The sequence below is a fragment of the Heterocephalus glaber genome, unplaced genomic scaffold (assembly GCF_053883595.1).
Source record: "Heterocephalus glaber isolate CG9 unplaced genomic scaffold, H.glaber_assembly_v1.0 deba00001118, whole genome shotgun sequence".
Lineage (NCBI taxonomy): Eukaryota > Metazoa > Chordata > Mammalia > Rodentia > Bathyergidae > Heterocephalus > Heterocephalus glaber.
Window position 1 is genome coordinate 1072728 of NW_028258196.1, and position 13560 is coordinate 1086287.

A 13560-nucleotide genomic window follows, 5' to 3' on the forward strand; every position below is an offset into this window, starting at 1 on the left:
AACTGAAGACCTACCTATAAATACTTCATAAAGTATAAGTTCGGTAAATGGGATTAGTGTGCTGTAAAAAAATTCAGAAGGCCTCGCTTTCCCTGAGACATAGTAGGGAAAACCGCTCACCATAGTTACAGTAAAAGTTGCCTGAGAAAAGGACAAATAGAAGCTATTTTGGTATAGAGAGCTCTTCCAAGTTTTTCTCGCATGGTTTGTGTTCTGTGCGCTGCTTAAGAAAGTGAGTCTCAAGTATATTGTGTATGACCCCACTCATACAGAATTCTAAACATTGCAAACCCTAAACAATCTTGTTTGAAGATACATTCAAAAGTAGTAAAACTGGGCCGGGGATTTAGCTCAGTGGTTCTGGCACCTGCCTCGCAAGCACAAGGTCCCAAGTTTGATCCCTGGTATCAAAAAAACACCAAAAGTAGTAAAACTATCTTTGTAAAAAGTAGGGGAATCATGAACACCAAGTTCAAGGTCATAGTTATGTCTGGGGGCTAAGGACTGAGAGGCCTGTGGGGGCTTTGTTGATACTTCATGGTATTGATAAGGTTTTGTTTCTTAAATGAATGGTGAATCTGTAGATTTTTTTTAAAAAGCTCTTTATCCCTTAAATATTTATTATGTATATTTGACATAGAGATATTAGATATTATATCTTATATAGATATTAAACATTTCAAAAAATAGGTAAATAAAAAATAATTATTATTGACATTTAAAAGTTTGATATTTTAAATTTATTCTCTTTATTTATATTGATCAATCCAGATTTGAACTTTGTACTGTTCACTCATAATTGTGAAATTATGGACTATGATGTTGTAATGAACTCTAATCAAAGTGGCCAAAGAAGAGTGTAAAGAGTGTTCATAACAGAAGCATTAAAAAGTCTATTAATTTATTAAAATGTGTCGATCATTCCTACTAGAATAGTTGAACTGATTTTTAGCCAGTTATTTCTAATATCCTTCCTGAAAGTTGTCCAAGTTTTGTTTTTACTGACTTTAAAAATTCAACAAGGCTTTGTGGACTTTGAAAGAAGAGAGATATGCATTGTATTTTGAAAACGTGTAGCTTTTAAGTGAAGATCATTAAAATGCAGTAAAGTAACAAAGCTGAAGTTTAATGCTTATGCAAATATGTGTTGTCTTTTGTGTTTAGGCCAAATCTGAAACAGGATCCAGTATGTCTAAAATACTGCTGTGAGTATAAAATATTTGAAACTATTTTTAAGTAAATATCCATTAGTTCTTTTAAAGGACTGTTAAGGATTGCTGGGTTCTTTTTGATACTCAGATACTTGAAAAAGTATCTGAGCATTAGTTTTCATCTCTACAATTAATAGTTGTTTGCAAATGCAGTATTGTCATATATTCTCACTTTTTTTCTCACTAAGATAAAGTTTAAAGTGAGCAGTAAATACAACAGTGAATAAGAATATTGGAAGAATCGATGGAGCCTAAAAAACTAAAATGTTTCAACTTCCAATGGGATGCAAAATTACCCTGTGTAGTGTTGCTTTATAAACAATTTATTCTTGAGCTTGGGATTTAGCTCAGTGGTGCTGTTGCTGGTTGTGAATTCGATCCCCAGTATCAAAAAAAACAATTTATTCTTTGTTCTGGGTTTTATATTGTCTTTATCATACAGAAATTTTATAACACTGTATTTCACATAGTTTGAACAATTATTTTCTTGTTATTTTGGCTGGAACTATGTTTTTAGTTCTTCAGAGCTCAATTTATATCTTTATGATTATTTTTAGCTGTCTTTGTCATAAGCTCGGTTTTTGACTTACATATTTTAAACAGCCAACCTTATTAGAGCCAGTTTAAGCAGATATATTTTCATCTATATTATCCAGTAGTGTTCTTTAAAAATGGATTAATAGTTGCTTAAAATTACTCAGATTAAGACAAGTTGGAAATATGTGTGGCAACTTAAAAATATCCATAACAATTTTAATACTCTAAAACTCCTGAATAAAATAGGTTTCTTACAACACGAAAGTGATATTACCAGCTAATTACCAGTTTGGCATTCTCTGGGGTACTTGAAGAAAGTATGAAGAGAATATTTCACCTTTATATAGGAGGCCATTCCTAGGTTGTCACAGTTTGCCTTGTGTGCTAACTAGTTTGCTTACTTTCGCTCGCCTTTTCTTTCTTTTTTAAACAACTTTTCCCACTCCAAAAAGATGCATATCTTTACATTATATTATTATACATATATTATTATTGAAATTAGAAAATAAGAAAATTAAAAGGACCTATAATTGCAACATTCAAGATATCTACTATTCTTAGTTTGTTAACATTTTTCTCTGTATTCTTCTGAACTTTTGTGTGTGTGTGTGTGTGTGTGTGTGTGTGTGTGTATAAGTGAGATAATTGTTGAGGGTGATGCCACATACCTGTAACCCAGCCCTCAGGGGAAGCTGAAGCAGGAGGAGCATGAATTCAAGGCCAGCCTGGGCTACATAGAGAGACACTGTCTCAAAAAAAAAAAAAAAAAGATCATATTATACATGCTATTTTATTAGCCTACTGCTTCTCACTTTACACCATATCTGGAAAATATTTCCCTATCAACAATTATTCTTGTATAGCCTTTTGAAGATTTTTATAGTTGATTTTAAATATTTCTTTTTATGTCTGACTTAAGAGTTTTGTGATTCCTTTTCACTTTTTACAGAGGAGAAAGTAGCAAGAGCTCAGTTTTCTTTAATTCACTCTGTTCTCTCTGCTCTCTGCTCTGCTTTGCCTACCTTCCCCATGCTGGCACACTACAGCGTCCAGGGTTAGGCTTACATTTACTTGAGCAAATCCTACGGGGACCCTAACCTCTCTCAAAAAGAACCTTAGACCATGCATCCAACGTGTATTATTTGTACATAAATGTCACCTGGGGGGGGGGACATTAAAGCCCTCCTTCATATTAAAATAATAGCTATTGGGTCTTATACCCAGAAAAGGCCCAGACCGAAGCGATGCCCACTCCCATCCGCACTATTTGCTAAGTCATCGTGTAGACCAGAGGCAGAACCCAGCCTTCGGAGTGAGAGTTTTCAGTCTTCTGTTGTTTCAGGTGGACAGGAGTGTTGAAAAAGACAACTAATAATGAACTTAGGAAAAAATTCTTCAGAGTGATAGGACCTCATCATCTGCCCTTTTCCAGCCAAGCAAATTAAATTCTTTCCCCGTGCGTATCTCTAAATTGCAATCCTGTACAAGGGAATTATTGAATCTAACCTTAGGCGGTGACCATCTTTTAGAGCTTATGTTTAGGAAACAGTTCTCTAAGAATTAATTTAGAGACTAACTTCATTTCTTTTGAAGGAATGAGCCTCATGCTAGAATCAATTTTTCAAGTATATTTGCAAATGAGTTCGGATAGCTTCTTACAGTAGGTGAGTCTCCATTAGTAAAATACGTATTGTGTGGTTTCCATAATTATGGTGTCACATTTTCTCCAGTAAAATTGCCAGTAGGTAGAAGAAAGCTCATGGAGATGGTATATAATTGTTTCTTTTTTAAAAATCAAAGGCTGCTACAGCAGTGGCCATTTTAAAGAACACTTGAAGAATGCTTCTTAGCTGTTTGTTTGCTTGCAAAAAAAAAAAAGGTTGGAGATTACTTCTCTTGGCCTTTTTTGTTTTCTCTTCATGATTAACTCCAAAAAATGCCTCTAGTTAATTTTTTTTCAGTTGCTAAATTACTGGCAGCCATGTCCACATTATCAACAGAATAAAATTCAAAAACCCATTTTAAACAACTCATTATACTGATTGGAATATTCCATTCAGTATACCAGTATTAAAAACACAGAATTATTAGCTGGGTGTGGTGGCACATACTTGTAATCCCAGCACTTGGGAGGCTGAGGTAGGAGGATCATCTTGAGTTCGAGGCCAGCCTGGACTACATGGTAGACCCTGTCTCAAAAACAAAAAACAAAACAAACAAACAAACAAAACCACAGAATTATTTATCTAGATCCCATCACAAATTATACATGTTAATATTCAAAACTTACAATTGTAAAATATCTTAGAAGTATTTAACTCTTTCTATGATGATGGTCAAATACATTCTACAGAGAATATTTTATTTGTAATTAGCCAAACTTGTTTTCTGCCCACAATAAGTTAGTTTGTTTTTCACAGTTCTCAAGTAACAAGTATGAGGATGGAACTCTCACTCAACATTCAAGCTCTTGCAGTGTGGGCAAATATATGTTCAGCAAGAAAGTGAGTAAAATGATTCCTTTTGCCATTATTCTTACCATGGCTGAATGAATGTTTGCAGTATATCATTGTAGAACATTGCCAGTATTCTTTATGTTCCAAATCAGTAACTCTGCTAACCATCTCTGTTAAGGCAAATATGCTTCATTAAGAAAATGAAGAAGAGGGCTGGGGATTTAGCTTAGTGGTTCCGGCGCCTGCCTTGCAAGCACAGGGTCCCAAGTTTGATCCCTGGCACAAAAAAAAAGAAAATGAAGAAGCTAGGAAGAACTTAGCTCATTTTATCTCCTGATTATATATCAGTGTGTCAAAAAGCAATTAGTTTATGCAAAGAGATAGGTCATTTGATGTCTTAAGCTTTGGGTTTGATTGCTTACTCTGTCCAGGGCTAGTTATTATTTTTGATTTACAAAGGAAGCAAATAACTGTTTAAATTCCTCTGATAATAAAAAAAAAAAGCCTTAAAATGTAGCTCTGTTAGTCCCCATTAATTTTTATTCATTGTACTTTCACATCTGTTGAATGTATTTATATGTAAATGTACACCTGTACATATATGTATGTTTTATTTGCTTAATACTTAACATTATATTGTTAACGTTTTCCCATACCAAAAAATATGAAGCTTTAAATCATTTAAATCCTGGGCCAGGGATTTAGCTCAGTGGGTTTGCCGCCGGCTGCACAAGCGCAAGGACCCGAGTTCAATCACCAGTACAAAAAAAAAAAGGAAACAAAGTCTATGTAAATAGGGAAGAGTGGTGGGAGTGAAGGGCACATAGGTAATGGGGAAGAAAATAAGAACTAAGATGCATCATGTTCAGGTACAAACACCCAATGATAAATGGAAATGAATTGTATACCTAAAAGGTACCAATAAAACTAAAAAAAAAATCATTTAAATGCCTATATTCCATCCTGTGACCATAGAAGAATGAATTTAAATGTTCTCCCATTTGAGAATCATTAGATTGCTTCTACTTTTTCGACTTATAAGTGATAATAATCCTAGAGCATTTTTATACACTGACATTTTTCATATTTCTGTTTATTGCTTCAAGATTTATACTTGAATTTCAAATGACTGAGTAAATAATTATGAGTATAAAGGTTCTTCATAGAGATATTATTTAATTAATTTTTCTCAAGGATTATACTAACATACATTCCCATCCTAAATTCTAACTGACATTGAGATTTATCACTTTTAAATCTTTATTATTTCAAGCATGAAAAAAGGCTTTTGTTTTATATGTTTGATTACTTCTGAAATTTAACAAGATTAATAGTGTGTGTTTTGTCTGTGAATATCCTTTGCCTCATAGCTCCAAGTTAAGTTGCCTAAGTATGCAATTCAGGTTTATTACTAGGTTTTGGTTATCTGTTCCTACTCAGATTTTTAAAACTGAGGTTTTTCTTCTTTAAAAAGGTAAGTTTTGGAAATGGAAATGTTTTCCTTTAGTTTAAAGCTGTGTAATAGTATGATGTTCATGCATATTAACTTTGCAATACTTGTATTTTTTTTTTGTAGGAACAGACAGAATTCGCCATTAGTTTGGCTTTTTACTGGAATGTTTTACATTTACTCATTGTTCTTTGCCTGGAGGGCAAATTTAGATATTTCTAAACCACTTTTCATGGGTGTGGTAAGTTGTACTTAGATATATCCTTTAACTGGAAAGTTTCTGAGGATTGTACAAATTTGTCTTTCATGAGCCTTGTAGAAGAGCAAACGATTTCAGGAATAAAATAAATCAGAAGTTAAATTATTGACCCATTAAGACTAAGCCTATTTTTAGAGAGGAGTTGCAACATTTAGTTAACACTGTAGTGAAATAGAAAAACAAATCTCAGATATTTTAGTCATTGTGTGTATATGTGTGTGTGTGTGTGTGTGTGTGTTTACACTTGTAAATATATGTACAATTGCATTTCGCCTGGAAATTTTTTAGAGTAGCAAAAGAAATGAGTGTTATAACTGAGGGCACTTACCAACACATTCCTTATTTACCTCACCAGTCCCAGGACTGTGCTGCAGAACTGTTTGCCCAGCAGCCATCTCTGAGATTAGGGCATTTCTTCCCCTCATAATAGAAACTGTATACATACATCAACTGATAAACAAGATAAGCAGTGTAAATGGAGGACGGACCACTTGCTTGCTAATCACCCTGAGCTCCTGTCTGTGGCTCCTGTGTGTGCCGCAGAGCGGGCAGACCCAGCCATGAGTCACCTTCAGGGCTGTGCTAGACAGGCCTGGCCCCATCACCCCCAGCCCTGGCGCTTGGGAATAGACTCTGCTCTTGGACAGATGCTTCCTGTGGGCAGCTCCTTTCTGAGAGTGGGGAGTGGCAGCAGGGTGGGGAGACGGGCGGCCTTGCAGGCTCAGTTTCTTGGTCTCGCCGGAAGAGGCAAGGGGGGCCCTAGGCTTGTTAGATTCATGGAGCTCCTTCACAGGGAGGGAGGCTAGAAGTCAGACCAGAGCGTTTTCCTGCTCCTCCACCCCATTTCTGGAGCCCAAGATGGACGGTTATAGTATTAAAGTGAATGTGTGCATCAAGAAGGAAAATGCAGGCTCAGGATATGACTCAGTCGTCAAATGCTTGTCTAGCGTGCACAAGGCCCTGAGTTTCATCCTCAGCACCACCAAAAATAAAAAATTATTTTAAAAATGAAGAGAAAGAGGTTCATGTCAGACTTTGTTTGAAAATTGAAAAAATGAAGCAATCTGTATGGGGTTGGATTTAGAAGCTCCGTTAACAAGATCTGATCTGCATGAAAGCAGGGGTAGCACTAGGTGTGAGCAGTGTATTTTTAGAATATATAAGTACCTGATTGATCGCATGAGCTGGCCAACTGGACGCATGGTTTATGTGTCTCTTACAGGTGGAACGGTTCTGGATGCAGAGCAATGCAGTGGTAGCCGTCCTCGCTGGCCTTGGCTTGGCCACACTTGCATCCCAGACGAGTCGAGCTCTAAACAGCGGTGGGCTTCAGCGTCTGGAATGGCTCTCAGCAGCTCTGTTTGTGGTTTACCAAATGTATTCTAATTATAGGTAACCTGCCTTATTTTTGTGAAAAGTAGCACCCAAGCCATAGACATTTGGATACTTAGGTGTGGGACTTTGTTTCCTTTTTTTTTTTTAGTACCAGGGATCAAACTCAGGACCTTGTGCTTGTGAGGCAGGTGGCAGAACCACTGAGCTAAATCCCTGGGCCTGACTTCGTTTCATTTTTAGCTTGTATTGGTTTCCAAGACTTGAGTGAGACAGCTTAGTCCAAGTGCAGTGGTCTAATGTCTGGAGGTTGTTACTCCTCCTGAAACAGAATTCAAAATGGGTCACCGGTGTCTTCAGGCCCCTGCAAACAAGGGTTCAGACAGTGTATACAGACTCTTTGTATACTCTCCTCTGAAGAACCTTGGAGATTCTTTGTAGAATTTAGAGTGTGTGTAAAATTCCATGATCTAAAATACCACTTACACAGAGAGTAAAGAGACTTGGAGCTTTTTTGTACACTAAAATAATTCACTTCATGCCTCAAAGAGTTCATCTTTTGTGTAATGTTGGGCCCTTTTCCGGTTAACTTTGTAGTAGAGACTATTAATTATTTTTAAATGAAGTTCTAAAAGTTTCTTAACTCTCGCGTAGTATTTTTAAATATATATGCATTTTAAAATCTGTTAAATAATGATCACAATGAAATCTCAGTGCAACATAAAAGATGTCCAAGTCTTAGATGACAGTTCATTTCTAGCAGTTTGATACATGTTACAAAAGTGGGAGAGTCCTTGGTGTTTTGGTATAGTGAGAGCTGACAGGAATAGTTTTAGAATCAACTTCCTCTTTCAGTTTAACTCTGAAAGCCATCGTTCCTGGCCATCCCAGAGTAGAGCCTGTGAGGAAGGGTTACTGAGCCTCATGCCCGAGGAACAGGGCTGCTAGCTGGGGGAGGGTTCACCAGCCTCCCTGTACTCCAGGTTTCTTGGGTTCAGGTCACTCTCCACCAGCCTCGCCACCGAGATGTGTGCACAGACTGGGAGCTCAGCTTGCTTTGCCATCTTTGTGTCCCCCAAGGGGATGGCATTAATAGCTACTTTGCTGGGTGGCAGGATGTGTACTGCCACCCACAGCAAGGTGGGGAGCAATGGCAGGAAACAGCAACCACTGCACTGATCGCTCAGGCAGGGTGATACTGCATTCCTAGAAGTCTGTTTGCTTTGTGAGGCCAACCTAGTGATGTAACTTCAGGCGGTGCTCCTCACCGCCATCAAATGTAAGATACCTGATAACGGGAAGGACATTCCTTCTCCCATTTTTTGATGCTTTTTCTCTTTTCATGTTAAGTTCTCAGAATTCATGCACTTTTTCTTTGAAGTTACAAACCCTGCTTTGTTTTTTAAAAGAGCTGTAGTGCTGTTGTCGGCAAGAGCAAACAGTGGAGAGAAGTAGAGAGCACACTGGAGAGAACACCTGGAGAGGAGTAACCAACACACTCTCCTGCTCGTCCTTGTTGGTCTCCTTGGCCAGAGAAACTTCTTGGCCTTGAGAGAAGAGAAACCGCAGGAAGCTTGGGGTGCAGGGAAGTGGTGGGAAGGGTCAGCCTCGGCATGCAGGTTTACATCAGAAGCTGGCAGGTTTCCTTTTGCATTTCTGAAAGTTCCTTTGGTGTAAATGGAATTATTATGAAATTACCTTAATTCCACATAGAGTCACAAACCTTAGCTTTGTCGGATGAAATTGAATTACTTTGGGGAGCGCTTATTCTGGGACACTGAACATTTCCCTTTTTATAAAGATGGTTACAGGGCCAGGGGTTTAGCTCAGGGCTTCTGCCACCTGCCCCACAGGCGCAAGGACCCGAGTTCAATCCCCTGTACCAAAAAAAAAATAAAATTAAAAAAAATAGTAAAGATGGTTATAAATTCTAGATGTAAAGCAGAAACTGGGTTTTTTCAGTTGTAGTTAGGTCTTTCTCTTTTTTTTATCAGATAATAGTGTTTTTCCCAAATATATACATCCTCTCCGAGGATGTAACTTAGGAAGTATTGAAACATGAAATGTAGATTGTATGATATGAAAAGAATGGCAGTACTCTTAAAACATAGCTAACTGTGCTGCAACTTTAACTTTTATCTTTCTATTTAGCATTTGTGACCAAAGGAGCAACAATGTGATCGATATGTTTGCAAAGAACCTTCTAGACTCTATGCCCCATGATGCAATCATCTTACTCAGAGGCGATTTGCCGGGGAATGCTCTCCGTTACATGCACTACTGCGAGGGCTTAAGGCCAGATATTTCATTAGTGGATCAGGAGGTAAGTATATATAATATATAATACATAATATGTAAAATACATTTAGAATATAGCAATCATTTTTAAAACATTTTTGAAAAAAGCTGTCTTAAATAATGGATGAGTGCATTATTCATAATCACTATTAGACCACATGTCACTTTTTTTGTTTAATAATGCAAATCGTATGCGTTGTTTCTATCATTTAAACTGACTGGTTTCAGAATTACTGTGTTTTGTTGACTTGGTCCTGCATGCCTGTAACGCCAGCTACTTGGGAGGACGAAGTAGAGGATCGCAAGTTTGAGGCCAGCCTGGGCAACTTGGTAGGATCTGTTTTCAAAATAAAACATTCAGAAGGGCTAAGGACGTAGCTCAGGAGTAGAGCACTAACCCTAACCCTAACCCTAACTCTGTGTTGAATCTAATATAAATCATACCGTGGAAAAGTAAACATCTCAATTTCTCAAAATAAAAATTATTAACCAAAACTCTGCTGTAGAATTTTTGTATAATCTTCGCTGATCCTATGACGAAAATACATTAGGAGGGAACTTGTAGAAATTTCGATGGCTATGAAGACAATTTTTTGCAACTGAAAAACTATATCTAAACATGATTTATTATTTAGACCATAAATACCTAAAAGGGGCCACATCTAACTAGTGTTTAGAGGAATCATGAGGAAAAGAGAAATTCTTAATCTTGAAAGAATAATGTGATTAGTTCAGCTGGACAAATTATTAGAATACTTAATAAATTATGTTGAATTAAAAAATAATTAGAATTTTGGGAGAAAACTAAACAAATTTTCAAATAATCTAGGGAAATTTGCAAATTGCATATATTTTATAAGCAGTTTGCATTTGTATTATGCATACAAATTGATGGATTTGATCTTCAGTGTGGCTTCTGAAAAAAACTTGTTGATAACACAGTATTGTACTGTGATTTTAAATACACAATTCAAAATACACAATACAAAAGGAATTAAAATTCCTTTTGGGAAGGCCTGGGGACACAGCTCATTGGTAGAGTACATGGCTAGCATGTATGAAGCTCCAACTTCAATCTCAGCACTTAAATTATACATAATGTGTATGCATTATTTGTGTGTGTGTATATGTATGTAAAATACCTATATCATATATATGTACTATTTGGGGCAACAGCTACCATACAGTTGAGAAGCGTGGATTTCACAGAGAATAAGGTCTAAATCCAGTCTTCCTTCCAGCATTTCTGAGGCATGTGAGAGGGATGAGTGATTTTTCCTCTCAGAGCTTCTGTTCCCTTATGCATGAAATAGAAGTTATCATTATGAAGCAGGAGGCTTTAGAATGCAAAACACAGAATGCCTGCCGAAAAGTAGATTAAATTATGGAGTTTTTATTTCACATAATGAGTAGTTGGAAAATAGGAGGCTTTGGTATTGATATAAGCAACTCAATGATAGCAATATTCTGGGGCAGCTTTTCTGACTTTTCCCTCATAGTCACAAGATGAATGTGCACTTCCCAACATCATACCGTAAAACAAGGTGCTTCTTCTGGGCCCTGTACTCCCCCAGCTCTGTGTTGGGAGACCTTCAGCAGAGAGGGTTCATTTGCCCAACTCCTACAATACTCACTCGCAAACCACTCTATTGCCCTGAGCTACCTGCTCAAAATAGGGCGACGTCAGCAAAAAAGGAAAGCAGTAGCTGTTGAATGGGTAACCAGCAGTGTCTGACACAATTATTCTCACGTGGTAAGGTCAGTATGAAAGTTAAGTGAGGAGCATGAAGGTCCTTAACAGAGGATGTTTAATTAATACCAGTGTTTTCCCAAACTGAAGCTACTGGGTAAGAAAATGTAATACAGTAAGTATTTATTGAATTTTAGCAGGTATACTTAGATTAAAATTAACTTATAGCTGGGCATGTTGGTGAATACCTGTAATCCAAGCTACTCAGGTTGATGGCTAATACCACAAAAATAAATAAAGAGTCATTTGCTAGTTAAATATCTTACATGAAGTAAAACATATGCACACTTGCTGAAATGATGCATGAACGCTAACAAAGTTGCCAATATACTGTCTCTTCTACATAAAGAGCAGTTCTCTCTACATTAAAAGTATAAAATTAAGTAGTAAGCATATATTAAGTATTGAATTAAGAAAATGATCTTCGGGCTGGGGATTTAGCTCAGTGGTGCTGCTGCCTACCTTGCAAGCATAAGGTCCTGAGTTCGATCCCTGGTACCAAAAAAACAAAAATGATTTTCTTGTGCATCCATTTAGCTATAAATGTCTCTAGTTTCTCATTTTTTAAGGCTGAGTAGTACTACATTTTATTTTCTTTTAAATCTTCTTTATCCAGTCTCCAGTTGATGGGCACTTGGGCTGTTTCCAAGCTTTAGCTGTAACAAACTATGACGCTATAAACACGGATGCGCTTATATCACTGTGGTAGGATTCTTTTAATTCTTTGGGGAAGATCCCCAGCAGTGGAATAGCTGGGTCAAATGGGACTTCCAGTCCTAGTTCTTTGAGGTATCTCCATACTGATTTCCACAGTGCTTGCACCAGTCTACACTCCCACCAGCAGTGGAGCAGGGTTCCTCTTTCCCCACAGCCCTGCTCGCATTTGTTCTTGGTTGATTTCATGATAGCAGCCATTCTTTCTGGAGTGAAGTGGAATCTCAGCATTGTTTTCATCTGCATCTCTCAAATGACCAGTGATGTTGAACTTTTTTTCATGTATTTATTTGCTGCTTTTACTTCTTTGAGGCGATACTCTTAAGTGAAATAAATAGGACACACGTGTGTAAATGCCAAATTGTTTCTCTGGTGTGAGAAACTGAAAGTGTAAATGAGGATCAAAATGTGTAATTGATAATGTGAAATAGGAAGGAAAAGTCTAAAGGGGCAGAGGAAGTGGGAGGAAAAAAATAGGAGAAAAGGAAAACAATGGAACCAAAGTCTTTGTAAAGAGGAGAGAGTGTAGGGTTAAAGGGAGGGCAGGGGAAGGGGAATAAGAACGGAGAGACCCTGTACAGGTGCACGCTCTCAGTGATGAGTGTAATCGTTGTACACCTGAAATGTACCAATAAATTTAAGTTTTTAAAAAGGCGATTTTCTTCTAATTATTTTAATTGAAAGAACATGTAAAGATTTGTAATTAGCTTGGCACTGCTAGTAAATTCAGCTACTTTGGTCAAAGGGGTTTGTCGTTTGCGACCTAAATTATTCTGTGATTGAGCTCAGGATTGGGAATTGGGTCTTATTCGCTGGGATGAGCAGCACTTGCTCTTTGGAACGGATGAAGCTGTGGCTCACCGACGCAGTTCTGTCTCTTGCCTTCCCGGCCTAGCCTGACCCTCACAGAGATTTCACTTTGAACAAACATTCAAGAACTCTCCTGTGCCTCCCATGCACTGGGTGCACAGAGACAAGCAGAGCCAGTCCTTCGTCCCTGGGAGCACAGTCGTGTGAGGAACAGGCCAGAGCTGGGCCTGGGGCCTGGGGCCTGGGGCGGGAGGCCCTCGCAGAAAGCCAGACACCACCTCGGGTGACAGTAGAGGTGATGACACTGAGGACTGGTGTTGCTGGGACAGTTGTATGCAGAGACGTAAAATCCAAGGTTTGGTTGTTTTCAGAGTGGCCAGGGCCACACTCCTCTGTTGTGCTTGAAAGGATCCATTAATGAACAAGTATATTCACATTTTAGAACTTTTTTGTACTTGCTAAACTTGATTTTGTAAAGAAGTATACTAAAAGTATGATATCATATGCGATTTTCTGGCAGATGATGACTTATGAGTGGTATTTACCCAAGATGGCAAAACATTTGCCAGGTGTCCACTTTCCTGGGGACCGGTGGAATCCTGTGGAAGGAGTATTACCTACTGGAATGGTCACATTTAATCTTTATCGTTTTCTTGAAATAAATAAACAGTAAGCATTCTTTTCATATAATAGCTTTTCTAAAATTGTTTCTGTAACATCTGTGCCTCATCCAAAAGACCAAT

General features: G+C 37.7%; 1 protein-coding gene across 6 annotated transcripts in view; it reads left to right on the forward strand.

Annotated features, from left to right (window-relative positions):
• The window catches only part of Tmem260 (transmembrane protein 260), a 57584-nt gene that overhangs the window by 28295 nt on the left and 15729 nt on the right, over positions 1-13560 (forward strand). For all 6 annotated transcript variants that reach the window (XM_004871082.3, XM_021249196.2, XM_021249195.2 and 3 more), the window contains 6 exons: positions 1165-1205; positions 4169-4252; positions 5781-5895; positions 7136-7305; positions 9397-9568; positions 13338-13486. In XM_004871082.3, coding sequence (XP_004871139.1) covers positions 1165-1205; positions 4169-4252; positions 5781-5895; positions 7136-7305; positions 9397-9568; positions 13338-13486 — 731 coding nt within the window. The remainder of the gene's footprint in view (positions 1-1164; positions 1206-4168; positions 4253-5780; positions 5896-7135; positions 7306-9396; positions 9569-13337; positions 13487-13560) is intronic.